Below are 20826 nucleotides of genomic sequence, written 5' to 3' on the forward strand. Positions count from 1 at the left end.
ATAAAACATACTTAAAAAATAAAATCTTAAGAAAAAAAAGAGAAGTAAAAAAAAAAAAAGCTGAGGGAGGAGCGGCGCAAGCGGAAAAAAAAAAAAAGCTGATTTCTCAAAAGAAACTTTGCAGGCTAGAAGGGACTGGCAAGAAATGTTCAAAGTCATGAAAAGCAGGGACCTATAGCCAAGAATGCCTGCTCTACCCAGTAAAGCTATCATTTAGCATCCAAGGACAGATAAAGAGCTTTCCAGACAAAAACAAAACAAAACACAAAGAAATCTAAAGGAGTTAATCACCATCAAACCATTATTATATGAAATGTTAATAGGATTTATTTAAGAAAAAGATCAAAACTGTGAATAAAATGGCAATAAATACATATCTATCAACAACTGAATCTAAAAAATAAATTAAGCAACAAGAAAACAGATGGAATCATGGCTATGGAGAGCATTTTGATGGTTGTCAGATGGGGAGGGTGGGAGAATGAGTGTAGAGGTAAGGAGTTTAAGAAGTACAAATAAGTAGTTACAGAACAGCCATGGGGATGTAAAGTACAGGATAGAAATGGGATAGCCAAGGAACTAACAGGTATGACCCATGACATGAACATGAACAATGGTGAGGGGGTAGGGGAAGCTGGGTGGAGTGGGGCCAAGAGGAAAAAATTAGGACACCTGTAATAGCATAATCAATAAAATATAATTAAAAAAATAAGAAGATAAAAAGTTAAATAATTTCCTTCTCTTTTGGTAAGTCTTATTCTCACCCATACCTATCCAAACAACGTTAATAACATCCTTCCACATCTTTCTCTATGAGCATACAACTAGGAGGATTACCCACAAATTGTAGTCATATTTATTTTTGTTTTATTAATAGAAATTAGATATTACCCTGCAACTTATTTTTCAATTAATATTATAGATAGCTCTTCAAGTGAGTTAAAGACAATCATTCTTTCTTCTTTTTCTTTTTTTCTCCTGTCACACATCTGCCTTTATTTTGAGTAGCAGTTGGGACCCTTCCAACAATAGTAAAAAAAATTAATTTATAAAAGCAAGGATTCAGTAAGCCTGGTTGGAACCCCTGGGAGATTATACACATGCAGAGCAGCAGGAAGAGGACCTGAAGCCCATGAAGAGTGAGGACACCAAGAAGATGAGGAGCTCTATGTATAGATGTCCTGAGTGTACTTGGTGGAGGTGACCCCATAAATGAAGAACCAGGTGGTGAAGAACATGCCAATGGCTAACACGGTACCATGGTCACATGGGAGGAAAGACAGCTGGGTTCACTGGGCTGGTGTATCTGTTCATGGCCTCAAGCCCCCTTTTGCCAGACACAGGGTAATGCACCACTCTGCCACTGGCAAAGCAATCATTCTTTTTGATACTAGCCAGATATTTCAAGTAAATGCACTTAACACAGTCCTATCATTTGCTTACTAATGGATGTTAGTTGTTTTCACTCTTATTTCAATACAAATACAACTGTAAAAAGTATTGTTGAATCTATGACTTTACATATGAGTAGTTTCATTTATTTCAGAGGTATTACTGGGTAAAATGATAAATGTATTTTAAACTTTTGCAAAAGGCTGGATGGAGTAAGTTACAATACCAATAGTAACAACAGGACTCATTTCACAGCACTTGCACTCAAGGTCGATACAACTGGGTTACAAGCGTGCTTACCTACCTGAAGAATGAAAAAACCAGTGTCAGCATGTTTGCTTTAAATTTGCATTTCTGACTAGAGAAGTTAAAACAATTTAAAATTTTTATTAACCATTTAGATTTTGTGGCAATATGGATGGAACTGGAAAGTATGATGCTTAGTGAAATAAGCCAGGCGGTGAAAGAAAAATACCATATGATCTCACCTAATACAGGTACCTGATGAACAAAACAAATGAGCAAAACAGACGCCCCCAGAGACATGGAAACAAGGAACAGACTGACATTGACCAGAGAGGTGGGGAGAGGGAGAAAAGGGGGGCAAAGAAGGGGAAGGGTCTGGTCAAGGAACGAATGTAAGTGACCCATGGACATGGACAACAGGGTGGGGACTGACTGTGGGAGAGCGGGAGGTGGGCAGGGCAGGGTAGAGCAAAGGGAAAGATGGTACAACTATAATAGAATAATAAATAAATAAATAACCAATCTATATGAGCGGTCCCCAACCTTTTTGGCACCAGGGACCAGTTTTATGGAAGATGGGGGCAGGGTGGCAGAGATGGTGGTGGATAGGAAGCAGAGCAAAGGCAAGCTTTGTTTGTGGCCCGGGTCTATGGCCCTAGCATTAGGGACCCCTGATCTATAGCCTTTGCTCACTGCCCATTTTCTATTATATTGTCTATATACTCGTTTAGTTTTAATTTGAAATAAGCACCTATTGCTTGTCATCTGTAAAAAAAAAAAAATGTTCCCAGTCTTTTACAAAAGCAAGTATTTATATTTTGACACTTTAATGAAAATTTTTCTTCCATGATCTTCTATTTATTGAATGTAGTCAAAAGTGTAGCTTTTATAGTTTCTTTTGTGAAGTTATACAAGATGGGGCAAAAGAAGGTTTACAGCTCTAAGTACAGAAAAGAGTTTATTCTTGTATTATTTTCCATATGAACTATAAACCATCTTTGCCCCACCCTGTACATGTATGCTCTTAAACTTTCTAATACTTTTATTTTTTTATTTTTTGTTTATGGTGTGAAGCTTTTCCTTGCAATTACACCTGTTCCATTTACTATTCTTTTCACTCTAAACTGAAATATCATTTTTCCATTCAATAATGTCCCATAAACACATGTATTTATTTCATGCCAAATTTGTGCTGTTTCAATTACTGTATAGCTTCTTACTAGAAAAATTAATATCTAGTAAGACAAATTCTTCTTGTTACCATCATTTCTTTTCATTTTATTTTTTGGCCATCTTCACACATTTATCCTTATGTAAATAAACTCAAATAATTTTCTTCAGTTTCAAAACCCACTAATATCCTAATCTGTATTAATTGAATTGTTAAGGGTCATGCTATTTTACAAAGAACACAATTTTATACAAAGGCTTTTTTCATTGAAACATTATGCCACCACATGCTTAATACTATGGTACTAGCCTTCAAGAAATTAAGTTTTCTTTATATTCCTCAAAGATTTCTTATAAGTCTGAGGGTTTTGTTATATTATCAACAGAGATTACTTTTCTCTATTTCAATTTCATTTAAGATCTTTTATTAGAAATGATGGCTGCCCTGGCTGTGTGGCTCAGTTGTTTAGAGCATCATCCCAATACATCAGGGTTGCAGGTTTGATCCCTGTCAGGGCACATAACAAGAATCAACTAATGAATGCATAAATAAGTGAAACAACAAGTAGATTTTTTTTTTAATCTCTCTCTAAAATCAATAAATACATTTTTAGGCTATCCTAATGTTAAACTTATCCTGCATTTCTAGAATAAACTTTAACAATAATTCTTTCAATAATTCTAATAGATTCTTTTACTACATCACTAGCAATGATTCACTATTTAAAACATATGCATCTGTATTTAGAATGGAAACTAGTTGACGGTTTTGTTGTATTGTCTATGAGATTTTATTATTAAGGTTATGCAAGCTTCATAAAATATATTTGAAAGCTTTCTTTTACTATGATCTGAAATACTTTAAATTGGAATAATTGGTTCTTTAGAGATTAGACAATTCAGATGTAATTTCTCAAGTTAGGTATTTTATTAGGCCTTAATTTCAGTCTGTTCAGGTTTTCTACATTTTGGGTTGTTCCGATATTTTCATATGTAATTGTTTCATTTCTCAATATACACGTATTCACCCAACACATAATTTATCTTAAATGGGATCTTACCCCTTCTGAAATGTAGTCTTTTCCTTTCCTTTCTTTGATTCCATCCTTAACCACCTTCCCATTCCCTTCACTTTAGGACACATACACACACCCCCAAGTCAAGTATATGTTTCTCCATATTTTCCTCCATGTTCATATAGTCTGCAATATACACATATTGGATTGGCCAAAAAGTCCATTTTGCTCGACAAAATGAGATATAACAGTCCTCAATTTTGCTTCTCTTGCACCATATCTTGCAGATATTGCTCACATTCCTGGCATAATTCTAATTTCTTGTAACATTATATTCTATGGTATGAAGAAATTATTTATCCTACTTTTTGACTAATAATAAGCAATCACTGTTTATTCTTACTTTCTATTTCTATAGGTTTGCCTATTATAGACATTTCATACAATGGAATCTATAATCTGTGGCCTTTCGTGACTGGCTTCTTTTACTTAGCATGTTTTCAACATTAACCCATAGTGTAGCATGAAGTAGTACTTTATTATTTTTTGAGTAATACTCCATAGTATAGATATAAAATATTGTATCTACTCATCAGTTGACAGTTGATCAAAGTAGTTTCTTCTTTCTGTACATTTCATTTGTATTTAGGCACCATATCAAATTATTTCCAACTAGAATCTGTGTTTTCTTCTACAATTATATAGTGAGGGTAAGAAAGATAAAATCATTTATTTCAATGTTTTCTTTTAATCCTCACCCAAGGACATATTTTCATTGCTTTTAGGGAAAGAAGAAGGCAGAAGGGAAACATTGATGTGAGGGGGGAAGCATCCATTAGTTGCCTCCTGTACATGCCTGGACTGGGGATGGAACCTGCAACCTAGGTACGTGTGCCAGCTGGGAATCAAACCCACAGCCTTTCGGTTACAGGATTATGCTCCAACCAACTGAGCCACACTCACCAGGGCTCTTTCAATTTTTCATATCCATTATTACATCATCATATTGCATTTGGTAGAACTTCTAACATAACATTAAATTAAAATGGACAGAGTAAACATCTCTGTAGTTGCTGATTTTGTCTTTCATCAATTAGAATACCAGCTGTTAGCTTTATTTATTATATCTAAGTAATTTCCTTCTTCTATTTTATTCAAGCTTTTATTAAATTTTAACTGACTTTTCAACATCTTTTGATATAATCATATGTGGTTTTCTTTCTATTATTTGATGTTATGAATACTTTCATATTAAACTATCCTCACTTGGGAATAAATCTAATTCGGACATGGTTTATTATTCTCTTGATACATTGCAAGACTTTTTTAATCTGTTGAGAAAATATTCCTATGTACTTGAGAGTTTTTCCTGGTTTGGGGGGATACTATCTTTATTTGCATTTAGTATTAAAATTATACTGGCTTCATAAAATAATTACAAAAACTAATTTAGTATTTTTTAAAGAGCCTGGAAACATAGAATGTTATTAAAATGAGCATTCCTTGAAGATTAGAAATAACAGCTGTGAAGCCACCTGGTCATTGTACCTTTTTAATGGTAATCTCTAATTAGCTTTCAGGCTTCTGTGGTAATTCCAATTTTCCTACTATCTTGGGTCAATTTTTGAACTTCAAGTTTTCTTTTTGTCCCCACAGGCTTATATATAGAATTTCATTATAACAGTTAATAATGAAGTAATATACTTCAGCACTTACTACTTGTACTAGTTGAAGTGCTCAAAATGGATTAACCCTTAATTCTCACAACATTTCTTATGGAACAGGTGCTCTAATTTAAAAACATATTCTATTCAATTTGGAAGTTTTTATAGCTGATGGGAAACTATAGCAATTAATACTCAAGCTTACCTTAGCATGAACTACTGATGGATGTAAAGAGACAATATAGAATCCTGATGCACCATAGCAATAAACATTATAATAACCTTCAAATTCTTTGAATGTTTTCATGTGTAGATATATATGTACCTTTTAATCACTCCTATTCTTTACATTTGTCATTTTCTCCTTAACCAAGCCTCACAAAAGGTTTGCCATTCTTTTCAATTTTTTAAAGCACTAGGATTGGGTTTTCTTAGAACTACTTCTCTTAAAAATAGATTTCCATATTATTAATTTTAGTTGATTTTCCTGGTAACTTATTCTTCTCAATTCCTTTTGGTTTACTCTATATTCCCCCCTAATTACTCAAGCAATCAGTTGAAATTTAAAATTTTCAATTTTTAAAATAAATAATGAATGGTTTATGAAATTTTCTCAAGAGAACAGCATTAGGCATATTCCACTGATTCTGCTATGAACATTTTTCCTTTTATTTATAAGCTTGCCTCAAATATTTCAGTGTCATTATTTTTAAAACAATTTTTTCAACTTATGATTTATAATGTTTCAGATTTTGACCATAAAGAATCCATGGTTGCGTGGGGGGAGAGGTTAGGGGTGGAGGGATTGAGCAAAAAGGAAAACAAAGGCTCATGGACATGGACAACAGTGTGGGGATTGCTGGGAGGAGGAGGGTACAGTGAACTAAATGGTAATGGAAAAAAATACAATAAAGAAAAAATAAAAAAAATAAATCTGCAAAAAGAAAGAATGTGGTGTGAAAAATCTTTCCTTTTTAGAACTTACTATTACGTGATCGATTGTTTAAGGTGTTTCATGAATATAAGGGGAGAACATGACAGAAAAATGGCATCTGGGAGAGATATTTTCTTTCAGCTGTCAGTACACAGTATTTTCATTGCTTTTATAATCCAGTGCAGTAGATGAAAAATTGGATGCTAGTCTGTTTTCTTCTTTGGTAATCTTTTCTGTCTATAAATTTGCAAGATTTTTTCCTTGTCCTTAAAATTTAGCAACTTTGTAAGAATACATCTAAATTTGTGTCTCTTCTTGACCTCAGAAACTCCATAGAAAGAAAATCCTACAATTTGGTCTTCACCTTCAGGCTCTGAAGACTGGCAAGCCCTCTATTCAGGTAGTTCTTCTCAAGTCCCAAAGAAATTAAGCCTTGTGCCTGTCATGTCTTTGAAGACCCATGGAAACTTGTAAGTAAAGGTGCACCCAACTGTCTTGCCTATTGAATCGCTCCAGAAGAAACTGGAAGGGAGAGGGAAATAAGGGTATGTATTCAAACCACCAGATGACTATGTCCTATTAATCCTCTGTCAGTCATTTGAAACCATCTACTATACAGTCACTTCAAGTTTTCATAACTTTGATCCTAATTTTTTAAAATTGATATATTTATTTATTTTTAAAATATTTTATTTATTTTTAGAGAGACAGGAAGGGTGGGAGAAAGAGAGAAACATTGATGTGCAAGATACATTGATCAGTTGCCTCTCACACAGCCCCAACTGGGGACCTGGCCTGAAACCCAGGCATGTGCCCTGACTGGGAATTGAACCGGTGACCTTATAGTTTGCAGGCTGGTGTTTAAGCTACTGAGCCACACCAGCCAGGGCTGATTCTAATTTTTTAAAAAGTTCAACTTTCTTCTAAGGAAACTGTATAAAATTTATATTTCAATCCTTATATAAAATGATGAACTTACTTAAAATTGCTTCATATTAGGTAAAATTGTTCCCTTTTAGGTAAAATTAAAAGAAATTTACAACAGAAACAAACAACCTCAATAAACTGCCACAACTTTTAGCATTTTTGTATCTTGCACATTCTGTTACTATACCTGATCATGTATGTCAACCATTACTGCATTCTGCTGGGGTGGATGAGCAGCGGGGTGTAACAGACGGGGGGATACATTCGGAGGGTGGAAGGCTCGAGGTTCCTCTATTGCTTGCTGCTGTGCATAAGGGAGATGGTGATAATTTTCATCTTGACTAATGGAATTATGTCGAGACAGACGATCCCTTCTTCCTCTCTGGCGTCTGACAGGAGGACTGTAACACAGCAAATGTCAAAAAGGTCATTATAATGTTTACTGCTGTGGTGTATCAGGATTCTATATTGTCTCTCTTTACAATCCATCAGTAGTTTATGTTAAGGTAAGCTTGAGTATTAAATAATTGCTGTAGTTCCCCATCAGCCATAAAAATTTACAAATTTGAATATATGTTTTTAAATTAAAATACAGCTAATATATAATATTATCTCAGTTTCAGGTGTACAACAGTTATTCAACATTTAAATACCCAAAGAAGTGATTACTGGAAGTCTAGTAACCATCTGACAATGTACAAGGGTATCACAATACTCTTGACTATATTTCCCATTGCTGCTATCTATACATCATGTCCCTGTGACTTACATAATTTGTATCTCTTATTCTCCTTACCTCTTTTGCTCTTCATCCTATTCCCTTTACCTCTGGTAAATATCAGCTTGTTACATTATATTACACATATGTTACAATGTGTGTGTATATAAATATTTTAATAACAAAACTAGTATTCAGCTCTGAGAGTATTTAGAAATCAATAGACAACCTCTGTCATCTTTTTTGGTTTAACTGTATGAAATTGCTCTGTCTATAAGACAAAAATGTCAAATGTCATCAAATTTATAGTTTAACCTATAATTTTTCTCCCTTTATTCTATAAACATTATATAACAAAATTTAATATCTCTTCCCATTATTCATACCACATATGCTAATGGGAATTTTATATTTGTCTATTTGGCTAAAACAGTAAGACATAGTTCCTATAAGCCCCAAATGACAATTTTAAAAAAGGAGTAGAAAAATAATGAAATAAAGAACATTTGTTGACAACTGCAAATAGTAACTGAATAAAAGCTGAGAATGGAAATGACTGCGAGATAGTGTCAGCATAAATATTCCATTAATATACAGAATTTTTAGTTAGAATCTGGTTACTGAAGCCCTTTTACTCTCTACACACTAGTTACCAACGTAGTATATCACAAATTTAACATTATTTTGAGTAAACTTCCATTTTGTATTTTCCTACAATTCCACAATTCATCTCCATTGCTTTTTACAAATGGCTCACCAATACAATTAGAAAAAGCAGCGCAGGCCTCATTAAAATGCACTCCACATTGGTAAAAGAAGCTAAATATCTCCTTTTTAGAAACAGCTGCACACAGCCACCTCAGCAATCTTTAGTGAGGTTAGGTCACCCTTCTCTCTACTTTTTACCCCTATATCTGTTTCTTCTCACTCCAAACTGCTCAATCTGAAATGGTACAAGAAACACTCCTTTGTGACATTAACTCCTCATTAATACCCTTGATACCATCCCCCAGCTTCTTGCTCCACTTACTACTTCTTCCATCTTTATTTTTAGCATAGCTTTTTGTATTTTTCCTTCAAAACCTACATATTGTATTGAGAGAGAGACACACACACACACACACACACACACACATTGATCAGCTGGCTTCCACATGTGCCCTGACTAGGGATCGAACCCGCAAACTAGGCATGTTCCCTGACCATGAATCAACTGGCCACCTATGGGATGACACTCCAACCAACTGAGCTACACTGGCCAGGGCTTAAACTCACTTTTAAAATGTTTTATTCTGAGACAATTTCAGTAGTTTTTGCAAACCCCTCAACCAGCTTTCCTTCCTTCATACTAATATATCTTCCATTAGCATAGAAAAATTATCAAAATTAGAAAATAAACCTCAGTATCACACTATCTATTAAACAACAGGATGTATTGAGATTTTACCAGCTTTCCACCAAAGGCTCCTCACTGTCTCAAAATTCAATGCAGATTTCATTATTCTTAGTCATCATGTCTCCTTAATCTGATTTCTCTAATCTGTGACATTTCCCCAGTCTTTCCTTGTCTTTCATGACCTTGAAACCTCTGAAAACACATACATTTACTCTTTAGAATGTCCCTCAACCTGGGCTTGTCATGATCTACCTCAGATTATGCATTACTGAACAGGATACAGAGGTGGTGACATGCCCTTTCATTGCATCAAGCACAACACATCAATATGCATCGCTGATCACCTGGCTCACCTGGTGTCTGCCAACACCCCCTACTACAAAACCATTCTTCCCTAATTACTAATCTGCTTCTACAGAAAGTTTGCCAATCATTTTAACATGCATGAATGGATTGTTAGCAATCATTACAATATTCTAATAGTGATTTTCTATTCCCTTCATTTCTTCTACATGTATTAATTGGAATTCTCTAAGGAACAGTTGTTGCTTCTATCACATTGATTTGTTTACTCAGTTATTCATAATCAGTATGTGCTCATGACAGATACCGTGTCACTCCCGAGTTGGACTGCACAGCCATTTTCGGCGGTGCAGATAAGACTCTTAAGAAGCTACACCATCGTCTCTCGAGACGGACGGCTGCCGACGGACGGATGTGCTCATGGATATTTATTGTTCTTTGGGTTATGATATACACCATTATTTTATTTCGTTGTTCAAATTATTTCAACTTTGCCAATGGGAGCACTTTCAATTTGGCTCCTGTGCACTTTCACTATGTGCCTATCCTTTTGAGTACTTCCTTAATATCTGAAATCACAATATGCTGTGATTTTACCTTATATTTTTCCTATACCAGTTCTGAAATTATCCAGTTCTCTTGCATTTTAGAACCTTTAATTGAAGAGTGGCTAATATTTTGAAGCCAAGTATGCTCATTGCTACACAGAAGCCATGTCACTGTTTCTAGTCTCTTTAAGGGAACAGAATAAGAAATTGTATCTATGCATACTAACTCATAATTGCCATGTTCTTATAACCATATGAATATTTTGTTTTACTTATTTGAGGAGCTAATTGGCTTTAATTAACTAATTCATGAAGCCAACAGCAAGCATCCCATGTAGTTAACTAGAAGACCACTACCTATAAAACTACTTTAAAGGACTTTTATGTATCACTAAAAAGGGAAAAAACTGCCAATTAAACTATGATATACCATCAATTTTAAGTCTTTACTTGATGTTAAGATATGAAATCATTTTTTAAAAATAATTTATTCATTTGTTTGTTTATTTATTTTTAGAGAGAGGAAAAAGGAGAAAGAGAGGGAGAGAAACATCACTCTGTGGTTGCTTCTCACTCGCGCCCCCAACTGGGGACCTGACATGCAACCTAGTCATGTGCCCTGACTGGGAATCGAACCAGCAACACTTGGCTCGCAGGCCAACGCTCAATCCACTGAGCCACAGCAGCCAGGGCTTAAGATATGAAATCTTAAAACCAAAATAGAATATATATGCTTACATTGCTCATCTCCTAAAAAAGCTCAACCTACCCACAAACTTTAAAGATCCCTTTTAAAATTGTTTTATTCTGTTGTTGACACTTGCTCTCACTTCCCTACTCAAAAATAATTTCAATAGCTCTCAAAACAAATATAAACTAAGATCCAAGTCCTCGTGTTGACATTAAGTCCCTTTATAATGTTGGTTGCTATCTTCCCTATATTGCTTCTCATAAAATCTGTTACGTATGCCTTCCAGGTAGAACATTTATGAAGAATTATCAGAAAATCTAGAAATAAGAAATAGTGATAAAAGATGGACAAATGTTTCTTTCAGTTGACTTTACACTGGTGGTACTTACTTCATCATTCTGTTTCACATGTATCAGTTGTAAATAGCACAAACCTGTTTCTTCCTGCCTTTTCATGGATTGAATTTTCCGTGCATGTTGTTTCACTGTGTGAAAGTTATACATTATAGCTCTATTCTTCCAGTGATTTACCCTTATATTTTTTTTCTAAAATTATTTTGCTGTCAATTTTATTTTATGTTTATTTAAAGATTTTATTTATTTAGAGAGAGGGGAAGGGAAGGAGAAAGAGAGGGAGAGAAACACCAATGTTGTGGCTGCCTCTGTGCACCCCCGACTGGGGACCTGGTCCACAACCCAGGCATATGCCCCGACTAGGAATCGAACTGGTGACCCTTCGGTTCACAGGCCGTTGCTCAATCCACTGAGCCACACCAGCCAAGGCTACCCTTAAAATTTTAAACACATACTTCCTTCTACTGTTCCAAAAAAATCTAGATTTACTCAGCATCAATGGGGGGGGGGGATTAAAATATACTTTTACTTCTCTCTGCTCTGCCTAATCCCCACTTTGTGTTATCATGAACGTAGAGCATGATGCTTCTCTTCAATTTGAAAACCCATAGCTAGCTACTACCATGTGGGAACAGTCACTTCTGACACCCCTTCTTTCTAATCCAGAGCATTTCCTATGACCTAGCAATTGTACTCCTAGGCTTATATCCTAATGAAATGTTTATGCATATACACCCAGAGATGTGTATATAAAGGTTCCCAACAGCACTCTTTATAATAAATGGTTACATAAATCATAGTATGTTAATAAAACAAAAGATTATATTACGATAAGAATAAATGGACTACTGCTACCCACATTAAAAACAGAATGTGTAGGTAGTTGTGGGAGGGAAGGAGGTATAAGGGGAATAGATGGTAATGGAAAAAAATACAATTAAAAAATAAATTAAACAAACAAACCAGAATGTTTAGTAAAGTCAAAGACTACATTTAACTAAAACTAAAACAGGCAAAACCCCAAATTCTATTATTTTAGAATATACTCATAGGTATTAATAAGTATAACAAGGATAGGACGACAAATCAGAGAAAGGGTTTATTCTCTAAGAAGGAAGGTGAGCTTTTTGAGGTATTACCAATATTCTATGAAAGCCTAGGTACTGGGTATACTTATGTGTGATGCTTTTAAGCGTACACTTGTTGCCACATGTTCTTTTGAATGTATGACACATTTCGCCATAAAATAGGGAAGATTACAGCAGGTGCCCAAGGCTGCAATCTTGAAACAAACAACCATATTTCCTCACACTTACCATATTAACAGCTATAAAATATTTTACCTGGTTTATATAACATTATTTTACTTAAACGTTCCCATAGAATTAGGTAATAACGCACTAGGTAATGTAAAAGTCTTAGTGTTTCAACAGAATATAGCTCAGAAACAGGTTTATTCTGTCTCATTTGGAACAAAGAATAGTGGTTGTTTTTTTTTTTTTTTTATTTAAGCATATTTTATTGATTATATTGTTACAATAGTTCCAATCTTTTCCCCCTTGATCCCCTCTGTCCAGCACCACCCCTTCCCCAGCAATCCCCCTCTCCAGTCCATGCCCATGGGTCGTAACTACACGCTCTCCAGCTTCACCCTTTCCTATATTATTCTTTTTAAAAAATAATTATTTAATTAATTTTTAAAGAAAATAAAAAATAACAATCCCTCCCTCTCAGACTTAAGACCCTTTATAATCTCATAAAGGACAATCGACAAAGGTCTTGAGCTCCTCTAGTTGCTTCAAGCTGGACATGGTCATCGTCCTACCTACCCTTGGGTCCAGAAATCCCTAATAAGAGTGGGGGTGTGGAGGGGAGGGTGCCCTTCACACATGGGGAAAGATCGTACAGACTCCTGGTCAGTTGGCTGTCTCCGGACATCAGTGTGCAATAATAGTGGTTTTAAGACCTTCAGTGTTGTTTCCTACAGCTGTCTTAACAAAATAGCACAGTGTGAGGTATAAACAACAGAAATTTATTTTTTCACAGTTCTGAAGACTAAAAGCTCAAGATCAAGGTGCCAGCATGGTTGGTTTCTGGCAAGAGTTCTCTTCTTGACTTGCAAGTGGCTACCTTCTTGCTGCATCCTTACATGCCAGAGAAGAATGAGTTCTCTGCTATCTCTTCTTATAAGCACACTGATCCTCTTGGTTGAAGGCCCCATACTTACAACCTTAATTAAACTTTAATTACTTCCTTAGAAGCTCTATCTCCAAATACAGCCACACTGGGAGTTAAGGCTTCAATGTATACATTTTGAGGAGACGCAAACATTCCATCCATAAATCCTAACTCAAGATTAACAATATTTCTTACACCCCCACTCTTACCAGGAATTTCTGGACCCAAGGGTAGGTAGGATGACGACCATGTTCAGCTTGAAGCAGTGAGAGGAGCATGAGACCTTCGCCCATTCTCCTTTATAAGATTATAAAGGGTCGTAAGTCTGAGAGGGGGGAATTGTTATAAAAAATTAGTTAAAAATAATATATAGGAAAGGGTGAAGCCAAGGAACTTATATGCATGACTCATGGGCATGAACTAAGGGGGGGTGGGATTGCTGATGGAAGGGGGGGTACTGGGCGGAGGAGAGCAAAAGGAAAAAAAATTGGAACTATTGTAACAACATAATTAATAAAATATACTTAAGATTATCAACAACCAGGACATGCACACAGTTGTCTCATCCCAAAGATGCAGTATTTCCCTGGAAGAAGAAATGTATAACCTCACACAACAACCAAAGAGGAAGAAACTCAGGAAGAAATATATTCCCCTAGGAAGGAAAAGCTAAAGCCAAGTTCCATGAAAGAGAAGAATGAGAGTTAAACTAAACCTCAATCACTCTTCATACCACAAAACCCACACTTTTATAAGAAACCTGATTATACTCCCAATTGCATTAGAAGACACAGAAGAAATAGGAACAGAGTGAAGAAGAGGTATGTCACTTCTAGGATCTCCTTATCTCTTTACTGTTGTGAATGATAAAATGCATTTTTCCATAATCAGTATTGCAGGCTAGCCTGTAAAACGTCTTACTCCATAAGGTAGTTGAATTCATATACAATGGTATGGATTGCTTTTAGGCAAGTCACCACTTTGAATTTCTTCATCTGTTAACCACAAGCTGAATGAACTCTCAGGATCTTATGCAGAACTCTAAACTTTTAATGCCATTGTGTGTGTGTGTGTGTGTGTGTGTGTGTTTGAGTATACATATACATAATGTTGATGTGTTTATAAAATGCCTACAGAAAAAAGACTCACAAATCTTTATAAGATTTAAGAAATAAATTGTAATCAACTAACCTTCTTCTGTTGCGTGCAGGTGTGTTGCATCGTTCCCCTGAGAAGTGATGTTGACTTGGTCGAACTGAAGGGGGCTGCCTATTTGATGTCATCTCCCATGGTCGCATTGGTGGTGAGGGAGCTGGTGATGCTGATGTATAATCAAAGACTGAATGAGAGAGGCGCTGTCTCTTGGGACTTGGACTATCTTCACTCTGCCAATGCAACAAAAATCAATAAACTGAATAAGATATTTTAAGGATTTCACATTACTGATTATGCATGGTGTTTAAATATATTTTACCCTGAAGTGTAAAGGAGGGAAAAAATATGCTATTAACCTAAATTAAATACCTTTAAAGAAAAAGACAGTGGAGGCAGAGAAGAAAGGGAGATGTCCAGTAATATCAAATGAAAAGTAAACTGTTTCTTAAAAATCATCATAAAATTCATCAGGTAACAACACACAAGGTACACAATATGGCAATAAGTAACTGTATGGTATTTGACCATCTCTTTTAAATCCCCATTCAACTGAGAAATTCCACTATGCTCTCCAATCAGTCAACGGTTACTCTTTTAGGAATCAATTCTTAGCTGAGAGAGCAATTTAGGAGGGAGCTATAATTTAAGTAGGCCCTTGACTTGATTCTAAACCACACTCCTCTGCATCCTTATTTCTATTGTTTAAGGCCACTGCATTTATTTTCTTTAATAAAAGTTACTTGAATAAAATAAATAAAATAAAATAAATAAAACAGATAAAAAGATACAGTCAACTGATCCGTCAGATCAGTGATCGTCAACCAGTGTGCTATAAGAGGCACACTGGTGTGCAACAAGAATTTTTAAAACATGCAATACCCGACTATTTAGTCAGGGGCACTGGCCTATTTTGACAACAGCCAACATAACAACAGCTGTCCAGTGTGAACGAACCAAAATTATACTTATTTTTTTTATACTAGCAAAAAATATATTTTTTTGGTGTGCCACAGAATTTTAGTAATTAGTTTATGTGTGCCATGAGATTAAAAAGGTAGAAAATCACTGATCTATATCATCACTTACTAACTAGAATGTCACAGCATGTTGGAAAAGACATGGAATTTCAGGTAGATCACCAGAATAATGGATACTTCAAAACTTACATATGTTACATGCTGGCACACAGTCTCAAGTTTTCAAGGGTCACAGCATTGCTTGCTAGCTATAAAATTGGTATGAATCACTTAATTGAACTATCAACTCTCCAGGAGTCCACACACAACTCATTTCCCAACTGAGCCTCACCAAAACTGTCAAAATCACAAATAAACTCAAAATCTGATGAGGGCTATGTGTTTCCTAAGAGAACCTCTCCTAGCTCCAATCTACTCCCAGCAAGTTCTTGTTATTTTGGGCATCACAGCACTTTTGATTGTAAAATAAGTAGTACCTGCTGCTAGTACAAAAATCATGTGAGAAGATTAGCTGAAGAGTACACGGTGCTACACACTACAATGATAGATTTTAAGAGATAACATAAAACAGAACAACTAATTAAACTGATAGGAAAGAAGCAAACTGCTAAATGGTTATTTTTGATTATTCCAAATTATTTTAACAGAAGTATTCCAAAACCCACATCATTTTCCTTCTATATTTAAGAATATTATTTCAATTTGTCATTATAACTAAAATAAAGGTTTTCAGAACCACATATAAATGATTTTGTAACTTCACCAAACTATCCTTTTCTTCCTAGATTTAATAGTGCCATTAAAAGTATAAACTTGTTTTGTCCTTGCCAGGTAGCTCAGTTGGTTAGAGATTCACCACCATATACCAAGGTTACACTTCCATCCCTGGTAAGGACATATATAAGAAGCAACCAATGAATGCATAAATAAGTGGAACAACAAATCAATCTTTCTCTCTCTAAAACCAATAAATATTTTTTTAAATGTTAAAAAACTATACTGGTCTTTACCTCTTGATTTTAGTAAGAAAATATGATGTCCTGATAATCTTAAAAAAAATGAAAAATAACCAATGAAATTTAGATATTATAATTAAAATGGCAGAATGACCAATATTTGACAAACTCACATATAAACGACACAAAGCACTAGAAAATAAGTGATCTCCAATTATTAAAACAGAATTCATTAACATGACTTTTAAAAGTACAAAACACTAGTAACCAATCATAAACATTAGCTTTCATATGCATGTACTATACTCTAAAGCTTAATACAAGCTAAGATATGGACCTCTGAATTCTAAAATTTCTCTGCCTAAAATGTAGGATGAAATGCTACAAATCCAAAAAAATGACCTGGAAAAAACACTTTACAACAAATGCACTGTTTTTAAGAGCAGAGGTAAGGAAAAGTGACCCAGAAAGCTCCCAATCTGTCCTCTTTGTGCTGTTATATGTTCATATTAGTTTCTTTTCTCAAAGTAACAGGAAACCACATTGGATACTTAAAGACAGTAAAGTATTAAAAAGTTAAGTTTTAGCATATGCAACATGGTTTCATCACATTCCTCATCAATTTTAGCACCCAAGGGAACTCCAAAAAAATAAAATAAAATAAAATAATCCTCAGTTTCCGACAAAGGGAAGAGGGAGTAACCTACAAAGAAACAAGAATTAGATTAGCATTAGACTTCCAACAGAAAACAAATGTGCTCTGGAAAAAAAAAAGTTCAATTTAGAATTTTATGCTCCAACTAAACTATTAATCTATTATGAGGGCAAAAACAAAGACCTTGCCAGATTCAAAGTTGCTCCTCATGTATTAGTTCAGAGGAATTGATTGATTTAATAAGTGTGTGAGTGAGCTCTTTCTCTTTCACGTGAAGAAATATATATAAATACAGGATCCAATAAACAGTAGAAGTGAAAAGAAATCATAGGATAATGGCAGGTCCAAGAAGTAATCATTACAAATTAGAACAAGAAGGACTCTGAGAAAAATACACTAATGTGGATTCAAAAACAGTATGATTAAGAACTTGGAAGTTCTTAATAAAGTATAAACATATGGCTCTCTTCTCAGAAGAAACATAAAAGGCAATCAGTCTAGAAAAAAACTAGTCCATATCATTTTGTAACCTAAAAGCATTCCTTGAGTTGAACCGTCAGAAGGTTACATCTCCGTCTCCATGGGTCAAACATGCTACTTGGTTCTGCAATGACTATACAGATATTCCTAATATTACAAAGGATGTTTAATGGTTTTCAATTATTATAAGTAACCAAGGACAAGGCAATAAAAGATCATTCTTGTAGTTATAGAATAGAACATAAGTATTATGAACTTTGATGATATAAAGACTTTTGTTGTGAAAATATGGACTAAATGTGAAAATTCTAATATAAACATCTAGAAATAATGGTTTAAATAACAAAAATACTTTTTAAATGTATTGAACTGAAAACAAAAACAAAAACAAAAAACCAAAAAGAAAAACGAATTTACCAAGGACCTGAAAGAGGATAACTAACAACCAGGTTTGTTTGTTTGTTTTGTTTTAAATGCTCCCAGAGGGGAGAGAAGACAAAATGTCCAAAGCAGTATACTTTCAATAAAAGGGAAGTCTAGGCCCTGGCTGGTGTGGCTCAGTGGATTGAGTGCTAGCCTACGAATCAGGTTTGATTCCCAGTCAGGGCACATGCCGAGGCTGCAGGCCAGGTTCCGGTTCAGGGTGTGTGAGAGGCAACCACATATTGATGTTTCTCTCTCTTTCTCTCCCCTTCCCCTCTCTCTAAAAACAAACAAACAAACAAATAAATAAATAAAATGTTTAAAAATTTTTTAAAATAAATAAAAAGGAAGTCTAGAAAAAGTCAGTCCACTGATACAGAGTCAACAAGGAGAGATATGTCTTCTCTGACTGCATTGGGAATTGGAAAAGTATTATTCCTCTAAGAATTCAAACCAGAATTAGCTCCTCACACCAAGTTTGGGGTTCTCATTTTTCACTGCCCATGATGTCTATGAACTTCTAAACTTAGAAATCAATATAAAACTGGTCCAAAACTATGCTATCACAAAGACTGTTGAAAAAATAAAAGCAAAACAGAATCTAAATGTATATTTCCACTTACCCAAGCTAGCAATTTTCAACAGGTGTCCCACAAGAGGCATTATTCTGCAAGAATTTTTAAAACATGCAATACCTATTTAATCAGCACTGACCTGTTTTCCCTTAAGACTGTCAAATCAAAAAATGACAACAGCCAACACAACAACAGATGTTCGGTATGAATGAGTCAAAATTATACATATACATATATATTGTGTGTGTCAGATTGGCAAAAAATGTTTTGGTGTGTCACAGAATATTAGTAATTAGTTTATGTGTGCCATAAGATGAAAAAGGCTGAAAATCGCTGACCTAAGCCAGTGGTTCTCAAACTTCTGCATGCATCAAAATACCATTTGTTGGGCCCATTCCCCAGTCTGATTCAGAAAGTTTGAACCGGGGACCAAGAAATTGCATTCCTAACATGACTGAGGTGATGCTTGCTACTGCTGGTGAGACTGCACTTTGAGAACCACTAATCTAAGAGATAAGGGGCTCTGTTGGGAAAAGTTCCTAAGAATAAACTCACCATGACAGAAAAATTTGTTTTGAATTCTCAGGAGTTCCTGCCTCTCCTTGTTGACTCTGTGCCAGTGGGCTGATTTTTAAAGAACCAGATGTTGACAACCTAAATCCCTAAGATGTTGATTTGAACCAGGAACAAGTACTGTCTCTACTGGTAGAGTACTGTAGACATATTACAATACAGAATTCTAGTGCAAGTTTAGGAATCAAGGGAGGGAAGAGAGGGATGAAGGACAGGAGAAAACTAGCTAGCTAGTTTTTAAACTTAGCATTTAGCACCTGATAAAATGAGTATAGGATTATACTTATTAATAAGAAATCATCAGTATTAAAAGTGAAAACCTTGGAGACACAGAATTCATCCCATGATTCCAAAAAAGCTATTCAGAAATCATTAAATACTAAATGCTATGGAGAAATATTTAAGCACATGTGTGAGTGCGCGCACGCACACACACACACACCTCTGAACCTTGAAGGAGGGGAACAGGGACACTGACCCACTGCAGTAAAAAAGCTACATATAACTTCCTCAGGCCCTCCACATACATAGATTCCCAGCTGCAGATGAAAAGGCACTTGACCTTTGAACAATATGGGTTTCACGTGTCTGACTGCATTTATACTAGGCTTTTTTTTTTTTTTTTTTTTTTTAATCCTCACCTAAGGACATTTTTTTTTCATTGCTTTTAGACAGGGAGGGAGAGAGAAACAATGATTGGCTAGTCTTATCCAGCTCACACCTGGACCAGAGATCAAACCCGCAACTCAGGTATGTTCCCTGACTGGAAATCAAACCTTTCAGTTATGGTACAGCTCTCCAACCAAGTCACATCAGCTGGGCTACTAGGCCTTTTTTTTTTTTTTTCTTTATTTTTCTTTTTAAAAAAACAAATACCTGTACTGCTTTTAAGAAGATTTTATTTATTTATTTTTAGAGAGAGGGGAAGGGAGGAGAAAGAGAGGAAGAGAAACAGCAATGTTCAAGGGAAGATCAGTTGCCTCACATACACCCCAAATGGGGACCTGGACTGCAACCCAGGCATGTGCCCTGACTTGGAATAGAACTGGTGACCTTTTAGTTCACAGGCCAGCACTCAACCCACTGAGCCACACCAGCCAGGGCTCCTGTACTGCTTTTGACCCATGGCTGGAAATCTGCAGATGCAAAGGGCTGACTGTGTGCACTGATCTATGACATTTTATACAGGAGCCATTAGCATCTGTTGAGAGTTTCAGAACCAATTCACTATGGACACTGAAGGAAAACTTAAGTTTTGGGGGAGTCAAAAGCTACACAAGAACTTTTGACTGTGATATTAGGTACCCCTAAACTGCCATGTTGTTCAAGGTTAAACTGTACATAGTTCTACTGAAACACTAGATTTTATGCATCCTAAATCTGTAACTATAATTTTGTTTTTAATATTTTATTTATTTATTTTTATTGAGAGGAGAAGAGAGAAAGAAAGGGAGGGAGATAGAGAGGGAGAGAAACATCACTGTGTGGTTGCCTTT

The 20826-nt window shown here is 35.3% G+C and overlaps 1 protein-coding gene across 2 annotated transcripts in view; it reads right to left on the reverse strand.

Annotated features, from left to right (window-relative positions):
• The window catches only part of RNF38 (ring finger protein 38), a 51275-nt gene that overhangs the window by 20284 nt on the left and 10165 nt on the right, over positions 1 to 20826 (reverse strand). For both annotated transcript variants that reach the window (XM_090274425.1, XM_090274424.1), the window contains 2 exons: positions 14728 to 14921; positions 7537 to 7750 (listed from right to left, as the gene is read on the reverse strand). In XM_090274425.1, the coding sequence (XP_090130551.1) occupies positions 7537 to 7750; positions 14728 to 14834 (321 nt within the window). In that variant the 5' untranslated portion in view covers positions 14835 to 14921. The remainder of the gene's footprint in view (positions 1 to 7536; positions 7751 to 14727; positions 14922 to 20826) is intronic.

The sequence above is a fragment of the Furipterus horrens genome, unplaced genomic scaffold (assembly GCF_987537825.1).
Source record: "Furipterus horrens unplaced genomic scaffold, mFurHor1.1.pri manual_scaffold_4, whole genome shotgun sequence".
Taxonomy (NCBI): domain Eukaryota; kingdom Metazoa; phylum Chordata; class Mammalia; order Chiroptera; family Furipteridae; genus Furipterus; species Furipterus horrens.